General features: G+C 39.2%; 1 protein-coding gene across 1 annotated transcript in view; it reads left to right on the top strand.

The window, feature by feature from the left end:
* MMP2 (matrix metallopeptidase 2) overlaps positions 1 to 23,041 on the top strand; it is a 29,388-nt gene extending 6,347 nt beyond the window's left edge. Inside the window, exons 4-13 of the mRNA XM_039721485.1 lie at positions 1,449 to 1,577; positions 2,294 to 2,467; positions 7,278 to 7,451; positions 9,404 to 9,577; positions 10,634 to 10,789; positions 12,553 to 12,700; positions 16,556 to 16,692; positions 18,423 to 18,582; positions 21,203 to 21,312; positions 22,056 to 23,041. Coding sequence (XP_039577419.1) covers positions 1,449 to 1,577; positions 2,294 to 2,467; positions 7,278 to 7,451; positions 9,404 to 9,577; positions 10,634 to 10,789; positions 12,553 to 12,700; positions 16,556 to 16,692; positions 18,423 to 18,582; positions 21,203 to 21,312; positions 22,056 to 22,159 — 1,466 coding nt within the window. The 3' untranslated portion in view covers positions 22,160 to 23,041. The remainder of the gene's footprint in view (positions 1 to 1,448; positions 1,578 to 2,293; positions 2,468 to 7,277; positions 7,452 to 9,403; positions 9,578 to 10,633; positions 10,790 to 12,552; positions 12,701 to 16,555; positions 16,693 to 18,422; positions 18,583 to 21,202; positions 21,313 to 22,055) is intronic.
* Positions 23,042 to 23,876: the final 835 nt, after the last annotated feature.

The following is a 23,876-nucleotide window of genomic DNA, read 5'->3' as shown; positions in this document are numbered from 1 at the left end:
TTAACTTCATCTGGATAGTCACAGAATTTTTAATACTAATGAAGATACTTGTGCAGCCAATTACTTGGGAGGTAGACTTTGGAAGTTAAGTGAACAGTTCAAAGAATAACTGAACTCTTTGTAAAAGCTTTCATTTCAAGCTGGTTTTCTTTGCTTTAGCTACTGATGAGTTGACCTCAAAAGCTGCAGAGATTCTGTACACTCAGGACTTCAGATCCTCATCCAGACTGGCTTGGTTTGCCAAAAAAAAAAAAAAAGTCTACAAAAGCAGAAGTGTTTCTGCTGGTTTTAGTACTTGGCTAAAGCCAGCTAAGGAACTGTGGGTAAAGAGCTCCTTCCACATTCAGTCATTGCTATCACTTTACTGCAGGTCAGATTCACAGGGGCTGAGACATCCACGAGGTTTCTTCATTTTTAACCTTTCTTTTAAGTAAAGGGTCTACCTTGAAATAAATGTGAGGTGCAGCACCTAATATAGGTCAAAATCTTGTCCTTCACAACTGACACACTAGTCTCCTGAAGGGAATTAACTGAACTAGTATTAGGATTGACACCAGCCTGAAATCAGTGTAACAGGGGAGAGAATCAGGCCTGTGTATTTAGGGCTTCTGTTAAATGCCAAGACATCAAACCAAAAGACCAGAAATGATGCAACTGGAGATGCTGGCAGCCAGCTTTGATGCACAGGTCAGTGTGGTGGGAGAGCTATGAATACCAGGGCTATGCCTGTGCCAGCCTGCCTTACCCACAAGTGGTGTACTTCCAAGAAAAGCCTACAGTGCAATAACAGCAGAGCTGCTTAACCTGCTGCTGCCCTGTGAGCAGCCTGAGTCCTGGAGTGCTTGAAGTGGAGGAGCAATAGGCTCCTTCAGGGCTCAGAGCAGCAAGAGCAAGCTGGCTTTCCAGAGTTCACTGCTGAGACACCCAGCTGTGCCTTCCTACTGGGGCACTGAGTACCCTGCACAAAGGAAAGAGCACAGCAATCTTGGTGCAGCAGAACAGAGCAGCCTGAAAAGAGAAATCTGCCTTTACTTTCCAATCTCTGTGTTGGAGAGTGGTGGGAACTACCTGAAAATATCCCTCATACACAATATTTAAGTTACAAATCCCTTTCAGCCTCCACCATGAAACAGCTCAGTGTATGCAGTCATACATCTCAGGTACAATACTTCACTGTCCTTCAAAACTTTTGATTTCCTTCCACCTCACTTAGGAGATATAAAATACAATGCTGTGACAACTGCAGTACTGACACTTCATGTTCTTTGTAAGAACTGGCTGCTTCTCTTCTGGATCACTCTTGCTAGCACAACCCAAACCAGTAAATTCACTCACTAAAGTATTCCGTTGCTGTCTTGGATGGGAAAGAACACATGATAAGCATCATTCATGTATAGACTGCCTGAGGTGATTAGAAACTGCTCTTTTTTGTCTGCTCACTCCTGCAGAACATGGTGATGGCTATCCCTTTGATGGCAAAGATGGTCTCCTGGCTCATGCCTTTGCACCAGGACCAGGAATTGGAGGAGACTCCCATTTTGATGATGATGAACTGTGGACTCTTGGGGAGGGACAAGGTACCAGACTTTTTCATGTTTCAGAACATATGGCCAGCTGGCTGCTCTATTGTAATGCTGCTTTAAATGCTTTCATTAACTGTCAGTAAATATTAGGAGGTAAAAATTCATTTATACAACTTAAAATTTCTGCCATTAAAAAAATGCTATGTATAAGTAACTAATCTATGCATTAGTATATATTCCAGTACCAATACTGTATTTGTAAGACTCCATGTGACAAACTGAAATAAACCCCAGGTCTGGGTGTGTCTGTGTGTCCCCCCTGCTACAGCAAATGTCATGCAAGGCCCATTGGAAATACCAAAGTGGTTTATGAGGCACAAGGCATGTTCAGCTCATGTTCAGCTGCTGCCTGGAACCTTTGAAACTATACTGAACATTTCAGACCACGTTACTTAAGAAACTAAATTACTAAATGTATTAACAGCACCTTTTTAACTTTGCCTTGCCATAGTAACAACATATATATTTTTCTGGGCTGATTCTAACACTTCACCATGAGTAATATCCATGGAATTATTTTAAAATTACCAGTTTATATTTCAGCTATGATCATTTTGCCAATAGAGAGACCAGCAGCATATTGAATTTCAAAGTAGAAATTCAGACTGCATTTCTATATCAGTATCTTCCAGGAAAAGAAGATGTCCAGAAACTGTATTTTTTGTATCAGTGGGTGGCTAATTTCACCACTGCATTTGTTGTCTTTACAGTGGTCAGAGTGAAGTATGGAAATGCAGATGGTGAATATTGCAAATTTCCTTTCTGGTTCAATGGCAAGGAGTACAACAGCTGCACAGACGCTGGACGCAGTGATGGATTCCTCTGGTGCTCCACAACCAAAGACTTCGATGCAGATGGCAAATATGGCTTTTGTCCCCATGAGTGTGAGTAGACCAATGTTTCTACTGTTTTTTTCCTGGCAGACTGTTCCTTTCTTCTTTGCTCATCCACTTCTTCTTGTGATTTTCCCACTTCCTTCCCTTTCAGAAAAAGGAATGAATGTCTTTCAGAAATCATAACATACCAGTATCTGCACAAAACTATTAGAAGTCCCTGAAAACTAAACCTGTACTTAACTTCTACCTGCTTGAAATATGAACAGAACTCTCTTTCACAAGAATTTTATTTCATATTTGGAAGCATTAATTTGCAGATTAGACAAAGTATATAATGTCTTCATGCAGCCATAACTTTTTTTAACTATACACGAGATTGTCATTATTATCTTTCAAATGTATTTATGACAATGTTTCAATGTTAAAACAACAGAAATGCATATTTTTGTGCTTGAAAATCTTGATGAGTCTTTACAGCTTGAGGATATAACATTTCAGACAATTTATTGGTATGAGTGTTAATTTCATCTCCTGTACATCACACGGCAGGAAACCTTTAGAGAAGCAATTAAGTATAATTGGCTGTAGCCTACTGAGATAATTTATCAGCAGTGAGAAGAGTAGAGAAGGTAAGGTGCTTTCAGCCCCTCGTTCCACCTCCTGCTTGCTAGTTCCTGGCACATATATTCCCAGTACTGCAGTTTCCCACATTAATTTTTCTCCCTTTGTACATAACCAACTATTAGATTTGTGGAGTGTTTTATCACTCTTTACCTTTCATATCAAGCTCTGGGTCACTAAAACTCCTGCCTACTACTCCTGGGTCATAACAAATAAGAGAGTTTTGAAAGAGAATAAACCAGAAAGCAATGGTTTTTTCAGGTTCATGCTAATCCTGCTTGAAACATTAGCACTAAACATACAATATTATGGCTACATGCAGTCATACAAGGAAAGAGAATGCAGGTTGCTGGAAGAAAATTAGTGATGCTTAAGCCTCAAGCTAACAACACATGTTCAGGGGTTTGCCAGCCCAAGAGTGCACAAGTAGAGCCCAACATGTCCCAGCACACAAGTACTGTCACACATGTACATGTATCAATAAGTACATGTCTGTAAAAAACCCACATTTTTCAAAAGTTTGCAGGTATGTGTACATAGAAAAAGTTCCAAACAGGATTCTCTGGAATCCTGTTGTAGCCAAACACTAAATGGATTCCTGCCTGACAAATTTTTGGGCTTTTTCAAGCAAGACCATACAGTTTCAAATACAAAATAACATATTTTCTGCATCAGGATGGTGGTGGTTTCCAAAGACAATCTGTTGTAGGACATATCAGTCTTCTAGCTCTAATCTGGTAAAAAGTTATTCTTTAATTTCCAAACCCCTAATTGCCTGTTACAGATCACATCTAGAGCTAGGATCTACCCTGGTGACAGCTATTTATACAGCTATAGAGGATGATCAAGCAGGAGTATGAACTTTACACAGACTACAATTTATTGGGTTTTTTTAAGTTATTGTTAGTGGTTCAGAATATTTACTTCATCAGGCTATAAGTGTGCACATGCACTTAACTGCATGATCTTTTTTTTTTCTTTTTTTTAATGGAACTTTGCCATCTCCTTCATTTCCCAACCTTTCCCCAAATCTCCTCTTTCTTGGATTAATTCTTTCAGCTAGAAAAGATAAAAATTTGGCTCATTTCTTTGAAGTACTGCAAGCACTCAGATACAGTCAGAAGGAAGCCCAGATTATAGGCAGCTGGAGAAATGGAGATCCACATAACCTGACTGATACACTTCTGTAACATCCTAAAGCCATACAAGGCTGAAAATGTAAGCAGTAAAACACTGTCAGAGAGAGCTGGTTCTGAAAGTGAAGTTCCTGGAAGTGCCAGCGTCAAGGTTTCTGAAATGGAACAGAAGGGTTTCAGCCTTTTGTTTCTGATGTAATTGTTTTGCAAGACCCATGAACAGTTATGCACAGATGTTTCTTATTAAATGCAGAGTGGCATTGTTCACTCATTATTCCAAGGCACCATTTGCTAAACCCCAGCTAATACATTCAGATAGGGGAGGATTTACATCAGAGACTGTCTGTTGGAGACAACATTCCTGGTTGTTGGCCTTTGCTTCTCTCATGCTTAACTCACTGAAGTTAGTTCCAATTCTCCTCATTATAGAGCCACAGTGCATATATGGAAACGTCTTTAATGCTATGGTGCTGCACCAGGTTTCTCTGAAGTTAATCCCAGATCTGTACCCCAAGTTTGTAAACTGAACTATAGTTTGTCAAAGCAAAAGAGGTAAAGCAGGAAGTTATCTACCTACTGCACAAAGCTTCCACAGGTGTCTTGAACTTCTCCTTTGCCATATGGGATCAAGGATCCTGATACCTCTCATTTCCAAACTCCACTGACACTACAGGCAGTTTAGGCTCCTAACTTTAGTCCTCCAAGATCTAAAAATCTGCTCTCTGCCTGTACCTCCCTCACACTCACCCCAGTTCCTACAGGCTGCTGCTGCCTGCCAGCTCTCCCAGGCAGAGCCCTCCTGAAGCTGCAGCCACCTCCACCTTGGATCTGTGCCACAAGGGTTTAGCAGCCTTCCAGCTGAGGTTTCCTGACATCACAACTGGTTGATTTTTCTAGGAAGAGCTAAAAGTGAAGTTCACATATTAGTAATGCCCAGTCTGAATCTGCTCTCACGTCAGTGTATCTTCACCAGTTCTTAAATTGCTGAGCTTGCCATGGTGCAGAACAAGGCCCTTTAAGATCCCCTTACAAGTAAATTTGCCTTCTGTTTTGGGGAAACTGCCCCAGTCTCCAACTTTCATTTACATTAAAGCAATTTTATAGTAAGGAGGGGGGATTGAAAACTTAGTAAACCATTGTTGTTACCATCACATGATGGGGCCTCAAGCAAAAGGAAAAACTGCATTCTGACTGTGACTCAGAAAGGCTGCATGCAAACTAAGAGCCTGGCTTTCCATATGGTTTTTGCAATTTAGCCACATGTAAACCAATATAAAAAGACTATTAAAATACAGAGTTTGCCAGACCTAGAGCTGGAAGCAGCTCATGGTAAGTGAGTCATCTAAACAAAGTTTAACTTTGCTCTCCAATTCTATCATTACTTAAAAAAAAAAAAGTCTCGCTCCACTCCACAGTCCTAGTTAATGCACCTTTCCTATCTTAGTACAGCATCTGAGACAAAACCCAGCATTTGCAGCTTGCTCTTCTGGGGAGGCACAGTGTGTGTTGCAGACAGGACCCCATCCATGCCCAGGATGAAGAAGGATGGAATCACTCTTGTAGGCAGAGCAGAAGTTCAGCAAACGTGTGCGCGAGCCAGGCCTGCAAAGCTCCAAGTCCTCACATTAGTGGGACTGGAACTTCCATGACTTACTGGTTCATGTCCCTGGTGCTGTGGCTAATTACTGGTTTAAGTGTAAAAGGCAAAATGGACCATTTGTGTCACAATAGCCCATTGTCAGAGCCATTTCCCAATCACCCTTAAGCCAGAAGAGGTCTGGGGGGGTTATTTAGTGCTACTCTAAAGAAGCACACACATAAACAACGCCTCTTCCCACTGATGCATCAGACTAAGCAAAGGAAAACCCCCCCAGACCCTACACAAACCCTGAGAGTGCAATGGCTGTTGAGTCATCAAAAACAGCAGCAAAGTTAGAACCTGCCAAGCTTCTCACATACACATTTGGGGTTTAGCTGCAGGATGAGACAGAGGGGAAAAGGTGCCCTTGGACATCTTAAAAAGACCAAATCATGCATGCTTTACACTGGGAATTCAACAGAAAAGTCATTCTGCAGTGCTGTTCTTAAAACTCCAGGGGAATTAGGAGATGAATGCAGGAAGGATTTTTAATCTCTGTTCAGGATAAGGCCTAGAGCAGTTTGTTGCTTTCACAGACTTCTCTCACCAACACATGTCACAGCACATTGTCCTACCACAGAGGATTCCTACTGATAGAGCAGCCAGAAGACACAGTCAGATTCACAAGATGTCTGATACTCCAAGATGCCTGCATTTTTATAGAATTCAATTTGAACACACATTTTTTTAAATATCAGCATGTGAGATTGTATTTGTCTTCTTCTAGATATTCCAGAAAGTTTAGTAAAATCCTAAAACGAATCCCAGAACTCAAGTCATTTTAATATGAACCATTTTAACCCCTCATCCATGAGAAAGGTTTCTCGTTCTCAGGGTTGAGCCACAGGGCCTTGTTTGGTGAATATGGACTAGACAATAAACACTCTTCATCCCCTCTCCTCCCCCAGAAGACCAACACAAAACCTTCAGGAACACTGACCAAACAAAGGACAGGAGAAGCCTCCAGTCATATTTGATCTCTCCAGCTTCTCTATTGAGTGGCTGAGCAGAGATTCTCAGAAATGAGAAGCAAACATAGAGGAAGAACCTATTATTCATTTTTACTGTACACAGCATTTTAGAGAAACTCTGCCCAAAGTCTGCCATTCTAGCTAACACCTCTGACAGTGAATCAGCACAGAGCTAAGGAACATGAGTGACTTGCTCAGAACCCTCTTTCTAAATGCTGTTTTAAGTAAGAATATCAAGTTTGTGTTCTGAGTTTGTGCTAAGATCAGTCAGCCATTCCCTCTGTACACTTGTGAGACTGTAACAGCCCTGGTCTCTCTTGCCAAGGCATTTCAGTGCTGGTGTAAAACAGAGGTTCTGAGTGTGAACTACATCACATCTGATGGGTGTCCACTGTCTGCCCAGACCTGGGCACATTCCCACAGGCACACTGGGAGTCCTTGTTGATACTGAGCTTTGTGTATTGACATTTCCCTCTCTGTTCTCCCTACAGCACTTTTTACAATGGGTGGCAATGGTGATGGGCAGCCATGCAAATTTCCCTTCAAATTCCAAGGCCAGTCCTATGACCAGTGCACAACAGAAGGCAGGACAGACGGGTACCGATGGTGTGGAACCACTGAGGACTACGACAGAGATAAGAAATACGGATTCTGTCCAGAGACTGGTATGATGAAGGTTGCTTTCATAACACAGTCTAATTGGTCATTGTTTTAACAAGTCTCCTTTGGCACACTTTCAGCAGAGCACACAAAAGTTGATGAGTTAAACACAATTTCAGCAGAGGTGGCCAAGGATGTAACTGGAACAGGAGCAATCTGTTGGTGTGTCACAGCACAGGTTTGTCAGGAATACATAAATGGCATTGAACCTACAAGTGCCTGGCTACCACTGCAGGATAATTACAAGCAGATTACAATTTGTTAATGGCCCTGGAAGGGAAATCTCATGAGGCAGAACAAAGTATGAATAATATTTTAGCTTAATATTTACCATGTACACTTGTAAAAAGGAATCCTGTTTAGTAGGTTAAGCTTGTGTTAATAGATCTTTTCAGCAATTCAAAAAAGCTAAGTGAAATGGTTTAGCCATGATAAGAAATTTCAGCTTTCTTCAGACTTTTTCATACTTCCTAACTTGAGTTTTACTACATAAAGGAACAAAAATTAATTTATAGTGTTGAATAGCTTGGCAGGTGTTCATTTTGTGACACTAGAGCCATAAGCATAGAGATGAAGTGAACCATAGCAGCTCTAAAATCTCTGTCTTTTAACAGACCAATGGGAAGCTACATTCAAACCTACATGCTTCCTGCTTTTTAATATTTTGGGGTCTCTTGAAAATGGCCTTACTGGTATTCAGCTTTCTGTTACTTTTGATAACCAGGTGTTACCCTTCCATTTTACATTACAGATGTTTAAAAAAAAAGAAAAGAAAGGATAACTTTTATATAACTTTTCTACAAGGTTAGGAAGAGAGAATTCTAAAGGCTCATTCAACAGACAAAAGAACCAGTATATCTAGAATCAATGTATTCAAAGTCATAGGTAGCACAGTCGCTATCACTGGAAGTAAGAAATACAGTTAGTTTAAGCTTTTTTACTTCAGCATAAAAGGCTATTAAATAATAATGAATGAGAAATAATACTAATAAATAAGTAGGGACACAACCAGTTTTGCCTATGTATTGCTGTCATGTACCTTCCCAGAAGACAGACCATAACTGGAAAGGAACTGTAATTTCCAGGTATTAATTTAAATTAGTTTTATATTCTTTTCATATTTGGTTCATGATACCTACTTTAAACTGTTATTTTAAATGCATTTACATCTTCTTCCCTCTAGAAACACTTGTACCTGCACATACAAGTATTATTTCTTATATATTACTGCCATATACTACATAGATGAGAACACAGGAAAGTTTCTCAAATTTTTGCAAACATCATGGTTAAAAAAAAGTTATCCCCATTTAATGCATCCTTTTCTTTAGAAAATGTTTAAAATCACATGATTTTCAACAGTATCCTGCTGTTTATTATATTCTCTTAAATATTATAGTTATATTATAATTTACATGAAAATATATTAAAATATGATATGATTGATATGATATGATATGATATGATATGATATGATATGATATGATATGACATTTATTATTATATTTATTAGGATATATAAAACTTATTCTTCAGTGGGACACCCACCAGCCAGCTGGATATTCAACAGTTGTTTAACCTTTCTGATACTAACCCTACCTTCCTCCTGACCACTTTAAAGCATTTTAAAATAACACCAGCAATGAGCATTAACAGATACTCACTGGGAAATCACCTTCCAAAAAAACACTGTTAAACTGCTGCTTTCCCAGAGCTGTGAACATGAGTCCAGGGCTCCTTCTCACCCCCACCAAAACTACTGGCAATTCATTGCAATGGCAAGGTGTAGACTTTTTCCTTTTTAATTCTGTCTGACAACTTTCAAACATTACTTTTAACCCTACTCTTCATATTCCTAGAAGGATTGCACTCTTTCTGCTTCCCTCCTCCTTTAGTGCAGCTAAGAAGATGCAAAAGGGACCTCCTTCTCACTGCGTCTTCCTGTCGTTTTGCACAGCCATGTCAACAGTTGGTGGGAATTCCGAGGGAGCTCCCTGCGTGTTCCCCTTCATCTTCCTGGGGAACAAGTACGACTCGTGCACGAGCGCGGGGCGCAGCGACGGCAAGCTCTGGTGCGCCTCCACCAGCAGCTACGACGACGACCGCAAGTGGGGCTTCTGTCCAGACCAAGGTGACGGCTCCTGCCAGGGCAACACAAGGGGTGACTGGGCACTGCCCTCGCCCCAGCAGCACGAGTGCAGTGATGCCACGCTCCTCACTCCAGTGCTTCTCCCCAGCCTGAAATCTCAGCAAAATTCCTGTAGCGAAGCGTGAGACTAGAGCTAGAGGGTCACACCCAGAGCTCGTCTGAAATGTTCAGATTTTCTAAAGATACAGCGATGCAGGATCCTTCCAAAATACAAAAATATGAAATAAATTAATATGTTTTTCTCCCCACTAGTTTTTCCTTCCAAGGCTAAAAGCCACAAGTACTATAGTGTTTCACAAGTATGCAATAAATTATACACTGATACAAATTAGGAACAAACACTACATGTAAAAAATTAATACATTCGTGACTGATATTGGGAAGGATTAAAAACATGTTCAAAAAGTGAGACGGTATAAAGTATATGGGATTAATATCACTATTTAAAATTACTTTGGTTAATATTTGCCATAATTTAAGAAGGGCAAAAGGCTTGTTACATATTTACAAATAAATGCTAGATTTGGGGGAATATTCTAGGAAGAAAGAAACCTGACAAATTTCAGAGACTATTTGGGTATAATTGATAAAATGTCATTTTATGATAAAAGGCTATTTCTAACCTAACAATATTTGACACACCAGTACTGATTCAGACTCTGCTCTCAGAGACACATATTTACAGACCTTTTTATCACCTACAAGCCATTTCATGGTGAAAAATAAGATTTGATATCTAGATTGCAAATTCAATTCTTCTGTACCTAAAAGGGATGTCCAATGTTATTTGCTACACATCCTTTTCTCACACAAGTATTAAGGCTGTGCTCAGAGTCACTTGCATGGGAGACAGCAGCAAAGATCACCCACAAATGAAGGTTTTAGAATCTCTCCTATGAAATGACATTATTTGGAACAGGTGGGATGTTCACCACAGGAGGCTGCAAATATTAATCATTATTATTTATTGTGAATAACCTGTGTGGTACAATTCTATTAAAATGCAAGAGGTTAACACTGTCTTCCTGTGTTATCCAGGCTACAGTCTCTTCTTGGTTGCTGCCCATGAATTTGGCCATGCCATGGGACTGGAGCACTCTGAAGACCCGGGAGCTCTCATGGCCCCTATCTACACCTACACCAAGAACTTCCGACTTTCTCAGGATGACATTAAAGGGATCCAGGAGCTATATGGTAAAGTCCTTCCTCATAAGCAGAACTCATCAGAAAATCAGGCAGCACAGGCTGAAATCTGGGACTCAGAATTTGCAGTAAATTACAAATGCACAATCCCACCAACACCAGAAATATCCTCTGCTCCCTTTCCCCCTGCTTTCTTCATATTACCAGGCCCCCTACTTCAATCAAATATCATAACTTAAGGATGACAGGTCACTAAATTTACTGAATAAAAAGGAGCATCAAAACATCCCATAAACAAAATTTTAGATGAAAATTTCTAGTGCCTTTACTGGGGCAATGAAATGCCACGTTTGTCTCTTTGCTTGAAACACCTGATGTGGGCGGGTTTGGATGTTACTTTCTGCAACACTCTGAGCTTCCTAGATTGTGACCCTCCGCAAGAGGGGAAGGACATTGTTTCCTGTGTCCCAGCTTGGAAACAGTTCACATTGCCTTCCCACAATTCAAGCTGTACCATCACAATAACATTTGCAGAAAGTGTGTGGGAGCTGAAACTTCAGCACAAATGTATTAGGCAGACTCCTAAAGAAGAAGTGAATTTAAGTATTTTTATGTAGCTACATCTTTAACGTTTGTTGTTTTCTCCACAGATAGTCTTAGTAAAATGCATAAGTGGTATCATGATTAAGATTCCTTCCATGGATACATTTTCTACCTTGCAGAGCCACCAGTATACTACAGTCAATTAAGCAGTCATTCCCATATTCCATTTCTCTTTCTGTGCTTTTCACTTTTCTACTGAGAGATCTTTTTAACTGTGATTATATTCTACATTATTCCCCACCTCAGAAATTTTAATAAGAATATGCCAAAAATATTATCACATGAGACAAAAATCTGATTTGAATCTTCATTATTCCTTGTTCTTAGCTGCTTTAATTAAGAATGGGAATTGAGACACAGTCAAGATTAAGTGAGTTTTCTGAGCCCATACTGTGCATCTTTGATAAGAGTTGAGAACTTAACCCAGGTGTCTTAAAGCATGCTTCAAGATCCAAGATGAAACTACCTTTCTTCACATTTTTAAATCATATAACCCTTTACAAACTGCTTTCTATGTAAAACAAGTATTCAAAAAACCCCTTCTTTTCTTGCTTTGTTATTATCACAAATCAGCTACACTCCATTTTTTTCTCATACAGTAAATTAACCCAGTGTCTGAGAAAAAGAGGCAAACGCCTCAAGCCAAATAATAATACCAAATAAAATAAACCAGATGGCAAAATGCATGTTCTGAAAAGCACATTTTGATTCTTGTTGAGGGCAGAAAGATCATACAAATGGCTCAAAATGCAGCTTTGTAACTTGCCAGATATTGTCACTTCTTTAAAATATAGAAATCCACTTTGACATCTTCCCCAGCAGAGCTGCACATAATTCCAAGTACAAGGACTTTGAAATTTTTATCTTCTTTTTAGAAGCCAGCAAAATAAAAATTGTAATGTTCACTTCTAAACCCAATGTAGTCACTTCTAATTATCTCTCAGGTTAAACAGGCAGCTCAGGCCAGACAGACACACACAGGCACCATGTCTCAAATGAGGCCTCACAGAGGATAAAGGCAGGAGTGGAAGTCAAGGCTTCCTCAGCTTTGCTCCACTGCCCTTCTTCTGAAGAGATTTTATCAGTTTTTCCTCCTTCAAGAACTCTCTCCAAATGATTACCCTTTAGAAGCCATGGCAGCTCTTGTTCTCCATGTAACCCATGCAGCCCTTCATTGCTGTGTAACAGAATGTCTCTGCTCACCATCACAGAGGTGTCACCTGATGTGGGGCCAGGACCAGGACCAGGACCAGGCCCACAACCAACCCTCGGACCTGTCACTCCAGAGCTCTGCAAGCATGAAATTGTATTTGATGGAGTCGCACAAATTAGAGGAGAAACATTTTTCTTCAAAGATAGGTAAGTGAGATAAATTGCTTACCAGGAAAACCTCAAGTGAAGGAATCTGTGAGACCTATTCCCCAAAATCTAGAAATTTGTTATCAGGCACAACATCCACCCTTTGTTTTGTGTGTTCAAAGATGGGGAAATGTCCTTATCAACTCCTAAGGGAAATGGAAATGGTTTAATTCAGGCTGAGTCCGAAGACATTAAATAACAAACAGTATTATGTGACTCATGGCTGCTGTAACAACACATCAAGGACACTGGTGATTGGGATAGGCTGCATGTGTGCAAAGCCTCCAAGTCAGAAGGCACCAAAGGCATTTTTGATGCAAAAGCAATGACATTCCTCATAAAATGAGGTGGCAGCTCAGCTGCAGCTCCCCCTGCCTTTGCCAGGGCCTGTATTACCCAACTGCTCAGCAATGAAGAGCATCTCCTAAGGAGTATGGGACTTGGCAGCACCATTGTGAGAGACACTAAAGCTCCTTTCTTCCCTCTAATAAATCAACGCCAAGTTTGGAATCATATATCCTCAGCTACCTTGAACATTCTCCCGAAACCATTGAAGATGTGGGTCCACACACAGTCAATGGGTGCCAAAATCAAGCACTGTCTCCTAACATATAAAAACATATACAAACATCTCAACCTCAGGGGAGTGTTGCAACTCACCTATTCATTGCTCCTTGCCAGTTGTCAGTTGAAATTAAAAAAAAAATAAATAAAACAGGAACTAACAAGTTTCCCTCACAAAATAGCAATTTAAATATTATTGTATCTCCTGATGATATACCTGAGTCCAGCCATCTACTCCAGATTCAAATTTTCAGCTAGGTATATGAAGCATTTATTACTATACTGCATGGTTCAACTCACCAGCTTTTAGTAACCAAAAAACCCCATGGTTACTTAGTTTATTTTCAAGGGTAGATACTATGATTCCATGTATTTCCTTCTAGATCAAATCTATATGATAGCCAGCATAATGGTGCTTTAGGTTTGAAGTTGGACTTTTTATCACAGGCTTTGTGTTTTAGCAATACAGAAATGGAATTTAAACCTTCTGCTTGTAAGAAGTTTCAATCTGGTCTGTGGGGACCACCCTGATACCTTTTGTATTCTTTCTCTTGGTCCTGTCAGCAGCAAGCTAAGACTCCAGTGATCCCTACTGGCAAGGAACATTCCTTCCTTGGCCACCAAATGGCCCCATAGTACTGACAGATCAGCCTCACAGGGCTGGCCCCACAGCCCCATACCAAGTTTGCCAAAAACAGTGCCCACTTTTACTAGTTTAGTCATCAGAGTGCTGAAGTATTCACCTGAGATCAGAGCCTTCACAGGAAAAACATTCTCACAGCAGTGAAACCCCTACCAAGCTCCACACCATTCCCAGATCCTGCTCCTCTTCTGCTCACTCGTGGCTTTGGGTCTTCAGCCAGACCTCCACCTTGCTTCTGCCCTTGCAAGCCAGCAGTCACACACAGAACAATGTAAAATCTGCTCCTAAACCAGCAGAGTGATCCAATATTCTATATAATCCAAACAAAATAAGAGTATTTTGCATTTTGATACAGTTGGTCTAAGAACTATGCAAATACCAAAACAATCTGTTCAGACTGGCTCAGCCTTCATCCAGCATGCAGCAAAAGCAGACAACTGTTGAATTGTTTTGCTCTGGAATGGCTTTGCCTGTCAGTCTTGCAGCTTTCCAAGTATCAGACAAACAGCATTGTGACTCACTTTTGGAATTCAAGGAACAACTGTCTGTCATGTGTCGTGTGACTTTTATGATTCATGAAAACTACCACAGAATCCAACTGTCACATGCCAAAGAGAGTAAATAGCAAAAAGGAGGTCAGATATGATTAATTCTTTCCAAAAACAAAAAAGTATTTTCCCTCCCCACCTCAAATCAAGGAAAGGAAATTACCAGGAAATGGGAATTACAGGAATTATGGCTGCTAGCCATAGAGAACAGTTGAGCTTTTCTATTGGGCACAGAATGCTCAAGAACAGCATTTCCACAGATGGTTTTATTTTGAAAGTGAACAAAAGTTCACACTTTGAAATTTATCAGGACACTAAAAAAGATCCACTTTCAATAGCTGCATATAAAAATCATCATCATCATCATTGCAAATATAGATGTTAAAATATGTCATAAAATACCTACTGTAACTAAATTATTAAATCTGTCTATAAATTTAGTATTAAGATTTATTATGGATGAGTTAAAACATTTTATTCATTTATTTTATTATGTGTTCAAACTGAAATGAGAAAGCCAAATAATTAATTTCACCATTTCCTCAGTAAGATGTGTAGAAATTGAAACACCTTCTACCCAATTCAAAAACAAAGTAAAATTCATCTTTGACAAAGTTTCCCTTTCCAAAAGAAAACCTCACCAATTTAACAAGTCCCTTGAAATGTGTGGTTTATTAAAAACCTGGTGTTAAGTCTCCGTTGGCTCTGGAAAGTTTGAAATTCATGCAGATAGCAATTACTGGAGCTGATTCAGCCATAAATCAGGTAGAAACTTGACTGAGAATTCTGTAACTTGGATTTTTAAAGGAACTGCTTTTATGAATGCTGTGTTATAAAGATTTTCTATATGAATTTCTGTTCCATATCATATTGGTTCTTCTTTTCTGTCTAAAAAGACATGCATGAAATGAACAGTATTGCCTATTACAGCATGTCACGTGTTTAACACTTTCAGGAGGAGTAATTAGTCAGATGGCTTATTCTTTGCCTCCTTTTTTGTAAATGAAAATTATGAGTTATGCTCAAAGATGTTTCTGTACATGCTAAAAATACATCTATGTATGCAAAACATGCATAGGATAACATATCACCATCTTCATTGTTGATAAAAGTACAGCAATTTATTAAATTAATTTAGGACTGCTCCTCCAAATTTTAGATTAAAAAAAATGCAGTTTAACATCCTGGGCTTCTCAAAGGTATCATTATTCTAGGCAGGAATGGGTAATAACAATTTATACTCTGCAAAAAATTAAAATGCCAGCACCTTCAGAAACATATTAATGGTAAAAGCAGTTTGACCTCAGAATGTAACGACTACAGCTTGGTGCAAGAGCAATCCCACCAGCCTGCTGATTTTTCATTTTATGTCAGAGTCAAAACTTTTGTTCTGTTGGGGAAAAAAGTTCTTCATTCTATGGAGGATGAAATAGCAGTGCCATTTTAAATACCAAAAGCCCTCAGCACAAAGCTTTGCCATTTAAAGATAATTAGAGCTTTTTAAAGCTTAAATCAAATGATCATCCTACTTATACATAAAATAGCCAATAAATTACCCTTTGCAATTCTCTAATGAACATTTTTAGTGCTAGTAGTTTCTTTTACAGCCAAACTCACTTCCAAGCACTATGATATACTACTATTAAATTTGAACTTTTAGTCACTACAATAGTAATTGCAAGAGCAGTTCATGGAATGCAAAACTCTGCTTTTGTTAAATGCTCATCCATCTGCTCCATCCACAGCACCAGGAGGGCTCTAACAGTTTAAATGCTGCATAAATGAGTTTATTTGTATGCTCAAAGCACTTTATTTGTGTACTCAAAGCATAGGATAAATTTTGCCCCGATGCAAAAAAGCAACAGGAACAATCAGCACAGCAATTTCACCTGCAGTCCAGCATGCAGCTTATGGTGCAGCAGCTCTAGCAGCATAAACTCCAAATAAATGAGTTTGCTTTTCAGTCAGTGGAGAGAAGTTACAAGTGTGCGCATGTGTGTGTGCGTGCGTGCTCACGTGGCTGTGCCAGCAGTGATGAGAAACAGATGTGCTGCTGAATTAGTTCATTGTAAATCTTGTACAATTTTCTGTTCTGCTCAGATTCATGTGGAGGACTATAAACCCCCGAGGAAAACCCACAGGTCCTCTTCTTGTTGCTACATTCTGGCCTGATCTGCCAGAGAAAATTGATGCTGTCTATGAGGCCCCTCAGGATGAGAAGGCTGTGTTTTTCTCAGGTATTGGTTTTAAAAGATATATTTTTTTACATGTATGGGTTTTAAGTTTCAAAATATCCATTTGCATAATGTACCTGGGAGAGGGAACAGCCTGTCTAAGAGCCAGCAGAGCTGACAGGTGGGGTGACACATTTCCCTATTCACAATTTGAGGATTTTAGGACAAAAGCTGGAAATTAAAGACTCAGAACAGCATTCAGCCTCCAGTACAACAAAAGGAGAACTATAAGCACCTAGAAAGAGACATTCAACAATAAGCAAAACCAAACAAGAATCATTATTTAAAATGCAAAGCAACAACAACAGCTCTCTTTCCTCAGTCCCTGCTCTGTTTTTCTTGTTTTCCTTCCATTTTAAGCTATAATCTCAGCACATGTTGCTTGAGAAAACTACACTTTCTTTTTTCTCCTCATGCCTCTTCCTGTCTCCTTGTCTTTTGCCAAAGACTGACTTCCACTTTGGCTTCCAAGCATCTTCCTTGGTGGCTCATCAGGCAGAGGATACAGGCAAGCTGCCGCCATGGGAGAGGAGGAGGACAGGAAGCTCTGCTCTGTCTGTCACATATGGTTCAGCTGTAGTGGCCAAATGAGCAGAGCTGTGAGACTGTTTTCAACATGAAGAACTGAGCCAGCAAAACCTAGGCTCCAGTATCTACTAAAAACATGACTAAACATCTCCAGTCATGTAAAAACCATATGGCAAATGCTGTACATTTTCTGTACAGAAGAGAAAAAAGTAATGATAATCTATTCCACATGGCTCAGGGGCCATTAGCTTTAGTTTACATAGATGGGGGGAAAAAACCCTAAATTAGTCAGGCAAACCAAAGCACTTCAAATATTGCATATATATTTGCATTATATTGCATATAATCCTATCACATCTATGCCTCTCTTTTTCTTTATAAATTCCAGGGAAACATAGCTAACCTGCTTTAACAAATAAATAAATAAGAATTATCAAAAAACAAAGATTGGTTTGAAAATAACACAACTGTCTTAAAATACTTACTAGTTAGTCCCACCCTTTGCTTCTGAATAGTGAATCAGTAACTTCTAAGAATCTCAAATGCCACACTTTACATTTTTCTCACATTAATACTCTACTTACCTACTTTCCCACTAGCACAGGATCAAAGAAGTGTCCTTTCATGAATAAATCTTTCCATGGCTTTCAGATAATTCCATAAGACTATTTACTAAGCAAATTATAATTCCATGTAGAGAAAACAGAACACTACTACATAGTCCACTAATAGATATCTGGAGAGACATTGGATAATGTTTTGTGACAAAGAACAACAGGAACTCTGAGCAAAAACTATTAATCACTTGGCCAGCAAAATAAGTAAAGGGTGAAAATGAGCTGCTGCATTTGAACATCAGGTGCCCCTGCCTGGTTTCAGACAATTTTTATCATACAAAAAATTTCCTGTATAAACTATGTGTTTTAGCATATAACTCCAATTTACCAAGGCAGTGTCTGTCTCAAAGGGCCATCAGCTAAGAAGGGAGGAAGCAAGAGAAATGAGGGGCTGTCTTTTTCTGAGGCAAGGAGCACTTGTGGTAATCACTGTCCACTTGGATTGTATTCACAGATGGTAAAATACTGGACAGACTAATGGTACAATAGCACAATAAAAAGTCACATGGCAAAGCAAAGAAGAAGAAATACCCTTTTGTTACTGATTAATAAACAGGTTTTGTTTGCTTTCTTTGCTCCCCTACTTAGGAAATGAGTACTGGGTTTATTCAGCCAGCAACTTGGACAGGGGCTATCCAAAGAAACTCAGCAGCCTGGGACTGCCCCCTGATGTGCAGCGTGTGGATGCAGCTTTCAACTGGGGCAGGAACAAGAGGACATACATTTTTGCTGGAGACAGATACTGGAAGTAAGATGCATTGAGTGGTGGTGGGATGCTGTTAGCTGAGCTGTCTCCAGGGCTGAATGCACCCTGAGTTTCAGGAGGCAGGGACCAAACACGGGGCACATCCTCTGGGAATGCAAAACAAGGGCCGCCAGGACAGTGCTGACAGCAGGAAAGTGCTTCAGTACAGCAACAGGAAACTGGCATATATTTGAGAAAATAACAGCCTCAAAAACAGCAATGGAACAGGATATCTGGGAGTGTCTGTCAGGTTGCCCACCACTAACTCTCCCTGTGTCCCCATGTACCAGCAGCTGCCCCACATCAGTCCCTGGCTCTTAAGAGGGGCAAGCTGTCCTTGCTGTCAGCTCAAAAATGCTGGGAGAAAACTCTACAAGGAATTAATTAAAAATGCACTGAGCTCCAATCACTTGAATTCAAAGTCTGACCAGATTGCCTAAGAAATTCTTTCGCTAAGCCATCAGGTTCAGAGGACTGGATTTAAAGGAAACAGCAGTGTGACTAAACATGCTGGGGATGACTATAAATCCTTTCAGCAGCTGATCTACCATCACTTACACCTTTGCTCTACTAATATAGCTGGCACTGAGGAAATCAGAACAAGCCACAAGTGTATCTGTAAGTACTCTGAGAAAAATCTTAGCTTCAATACATTTTGACAGTCTCTCAATCCTTTTCATGTTTCCAGTGAAACTCAGGTGACCTGCTACCATGCTCTTATCTTATCATCTTAGATTAAGAAAGAATGTCCTTAAAAAGTCTAAAGGCTATTACTGTGGTAGAAATAAATATCCTACACCTGGTATTTAATATAATTTCATCACCATAAGTGCCATGAAGATCTGGCACAAAAGACCAACTTAAAAAGCTGAGGAGGATCTTTGTGAGTTACCTGGATGCTGTCAAAATGGCATCAGAACAAAACAGAGGCCCTGACTCCTGCAGTCACTGTCAGAGGCCTGCTCCAGGAACAGGACTTCACTGCAGGAATGCAGACATTACAAAACAGGCTGAAAGTGGACCCATTCATTAACTGACAATTTAGAGGAAAGTTAAACATCAGAAATAACTACCAGAAATCTAAAAGATTCTCCAATTTTTAAGGGTTCATTCTGAGAGATGTTCTATATAAGATATCAAAGGAGGTCTCAGTATAATTGAGTCCATTTTATGTGAACAATAATTTCATGTTATGATTAAACTGAATTACTTTATTTTGTCCTAATGGCTGTGGATTCCTGTAAGTAAATAAAATACTCTTTCCATACAATTGCCATTTGATCGTAATTTTAAATTACTTTAAGGACAGTAATACACTCTTCTCCATTACCTAAAGAAAAAAAACCTAAAAACTTAATGAATGTTATTGATTCTTTAATGTCATATTGTAGAGGCCATTTAAACACTTCCAAGTACTTCTAATACAGCCATTTGCAACACTTCAGACTACTACTAAAACCTACAGACTATGAGTTAAAAAGCTGCTGGTTTCCTCTGTACCAACTATTGTTTTGATTAACTGTGCTGCAGGGCCTCCAAGTAATTCATCACTCCAATCACAGACAGTATTTCTATCAAAGTACCTTATCAAGTTCAGTCACTGCAGAATGCATAATTTATTGTTCAGGAAACAAAATAGGATTAAGTGATTTCTATCTCTATAAAGAAGAAAGCAAGCAGTTGAAAAACATTTCAGAAAAAAAATGCATCTCTGTTGAACAGACGCTATAACCCTTAAGTATGTGGCTGTTACATTTTATACAAGGACTCTGTCAGTGGAATCAAAATACTTACATACCATAGTCCTTCCTGTGTCATTATCACACTTACTTTAAATGGATTTTTTGGAAGCCTTCTCTCTCCTTCATTCCAGCCACAAGCTATTTTAGTGTTATTATAACAAGACTGTTGAGCAGAGCAAAGTTTTGTGATGTAGGGGAAAAGGAGCTGGCTCAGATTCCACAGTTGAAGTTTTAAAGCTACCCAGCAAGGTATTAGATTTTCTTTAAATAGCCCAGCAAAAAAATAGTAAGGAATGTAAATTAATAATTTAAATTGATTTTGACCAACCTAGTGCTCATTAGTACGGGTGTAACTTTGAATATATTCCAAGTGGTTCCATAGAGCAATGAGGGGAAAGTAACCTGAGATACCTATGGACATGGGTATATAGAAATTGGGGACATAAATGGTTTTCTCCCTCCAGTACTGTCAAGGACAACCTTTCTGATGTCTCCTGCTCCTGAAGAGGTGCTTGAACACCTGAAGGGTCATTGAGGCCTCACATGATGTACTTGAAGCCTGTTTCAAATGATATTGCACATCACCGTGCTCAGGACACCTACACGCCTCCTGCTCAGCATTGATTCCTATCCAAATTACATTTCTGGAAAGAACTTTCCTTAGAAATTGTATTTTCAATTCAGCGCTGCATTTTTGAAGGAAAGATGTAAAATTTAAAGGAATCAGTGATAATTATAATGAAATAGAAACCACATTACAATCTCAGTTATTATATTTCTATTTGTTTATAGAGTCATATTTGCTGAGGACACTCTGAAAAATTATACAACAATTTAATATTAAGTGCAGATTTGTAATGTAAAGATATCATTTCTTTCAGGTACAATGAAGAAAAGAAGAAAATGGAGCTTGCATCCCCTAAATTCATTGCTGACTCTTGGAATGGTGTTCCAGATAACCTCGATGCTGTTCTGGGCCTTGGGGACAGTGGTAAGCTGTAATTCTGATTTAAATCACTAACAAACTCTCCTATTTGTTTGCTGCAAGACTTATTGGAGACTTTAATTTCTTGTGGTCCATGAGCAGGAGCCAAATGGAGCCACCCAATGCCTGATGCACAGGATGTCCTAACACCAGGGTGCATGACCGAGCCAGTCCTTGTGGCTTGGACATGTCCCAGCTCCTTGACACTCCCCAGGCTCCTCCACACCAGCACACAGCCCCAGCACCATTTCAGCACCATCCTGCCCTAGCACAACCAGAACTCAAGTATGATAATCTCCCTCATCACAGGCATGAATGGGTTTTATGTTGCAATTTTTCTTAATTTTTTATGCACTCCAGCTGAGATCCTGGCCCATGGTTTTAAGGGGCCTTAAATTTTGCACAGATATGCACTAAAGTCTGAAAGCAACACTAGTGTCACATGAGTCTTGACTCAGTCACATTTTCAACATCTATTTTGCCAGCAAACATTTCATCCCAGAAAACTCTGGCTCACAAAATAGTGACCTTAATAAGGCTCCATTTAACAACAGCTCTCTTCTACAGGATGGGAATTTTAATGCATTTTTAAAATATATCTTTTTTATAATACAAATACATATGAATATTTTGGTAAATAAGTCAGTCATTCAGTTCATTAAGCTTAATGAAATCACAAAGACAAAAAATCTTTGATCAAGAATTATATGCTCCATAATCTAAGCATGTTTATTTATTTATTTTAACAGGATATACCTACTTTTTCAAAGATCAGTTCTATCTACAAATGGAAGACAAGAGTTTGAAGATTGTTAAAATAGGCAAGATAAGCTCTGACTGGTTGGGTTGCTGAACCATATGAGATATCAATAACCAAATATTTACTTTTTTGTTATATGCCTTATCTGTAATTAGAAATAGATCTGAATGCTAATTACTGGACCAGTCTGGTACTGGCACCAAAACACTAAGTACCAGTACTGTACACATCAGATAATTTAAGAGTGTTTGCCTCCTCAGTATACAAAAGATGTTTACGTATATATTCTGGTACAATTTTTCCGTTGTCATGCTAGTCATAGTAGTGCTATGAACAGAACAGCCATCATTCTTTATTGCCTTGGTGCTTAAACAAAGCCTTGGAACCTTTGGAGACTGGATCATGCCCCTCTGTTATTCACATACCAGATAGGCTCAAATGAGATGTACCAGCAGTGCACTTTGATTTTTATTTTTTTTAATACAACTCTGTTATAAATGGATGGTTTGTCTTAATGTTTTTCACCCTCTTACAAGTTTGATCATTACTTCCATTTATTTACATAATAATACAGAAAGACTGTCAAAGGCACAGGTTGCCTCAGGATCTGCTTTGTGTTGATGCATGATAGAATCATGGCAAAAAACTGTGTTAAAGTATTGTTTTAAAGTACTTTTTATTTTAATACCTTAGTTAAATTTAGCAATTTGCTTCATGCACTTTGTTACTACTATATAACTTGTTTATATGGATGGAAACGACTCAGATTTTTGAAGACAATGCGTTATACATAAAAGTCAAGTACTGTTAAACGTGTTTTACTTTTCTGTTCTTGATAATATTGGGGGGGTTGTTCAATCAGGCTTTGTTCTTTTCACAAACTGATAGAATGTTTCTCATTAAAAAATAAACCAGAAAAGAATGTCCCACACATGAAGTGCCAACAATACCAATAAAATCAAATTACACTGTCAACGCTACTCATGGCCAGGCTTCCTTGTATCACTTGAAATTATAAATCTAGTGGCACATTTCAGTGCATTACCTGTCAAAGGCAAAAACACTACCCCAGTATATAAGCACATAGGGGGTTTATTTAGAAACCTAGGTTATTTTCTCTGTTGGTTCCAAGGTGCGACTGCAGCAATTTAATTAAAGAGATGATATGGCCCCATGTCTGTGCAAAGCCTGCTACCCTCCCTGAACAGCTTCTGCTCCTGTCTGTCATCCACACTCTACCACAGGCACCTCTCCACAGCCCAGGCAGGAAGAGATATCCTATAGGGATGGAAGCTTGAGAAACAGGGATGTAAACCCTTATCCTGCCCATGAGATCAGACACCATCTGGACAAGGATCTTATCCTGCTCCATACACATGAAATACTTCATAATCCTCTATGGATCAGGCAAGGGGTAAACCTAGGTCCTTCTAAAAACATCTTTAAGTCCATGATTCACAGAACTGACCAGTAGCTAATACCTGAGCCCATGACCTGGTTTCTTCTCATATCCTCTACAACTTCTTGTTTGTTTACTCGCTGCTTTCCTGTTCTAAGCAGAGTTTTTTACTATGATATTCTGAAAAGATACTTTTTCTGAAATGGCATTTGCCAAATCAACTTTTACTTGCACTCATCCAGATATAACTCTACTTTAAGAAGTTGTCAATTACTATAGACAATCCTCACTTCAATGAGCCAGCACTATTTTGACTCATGCCAAAAGGAAAGATGCCTTATCTCCTCCTCAGAATACTCATTCTCATTAGAAATTATTAATTGCCTTCACAATTAGTCTTCACCAGAGCCA

Source organism: Passer montanus, unplaced genomic scaffold (genome assembly GCF_014805655.1).
Source record: "Passer montanus isolate IOZ18808 unplaced genomic scaffold, ASM1480565v1 scaffold45, whole genome shotgun sequence".
In the NCBI taxonomy this organism is placed as follows: domain Eukaryota; kingdom Metazoa; phylum Chordata; class Aves; order Passeriformes; family Passeridae; genus Passer; species Passer montanus.
This window is presented reverse-complemented; position numbering and strand designations above follow the sequence as displayed.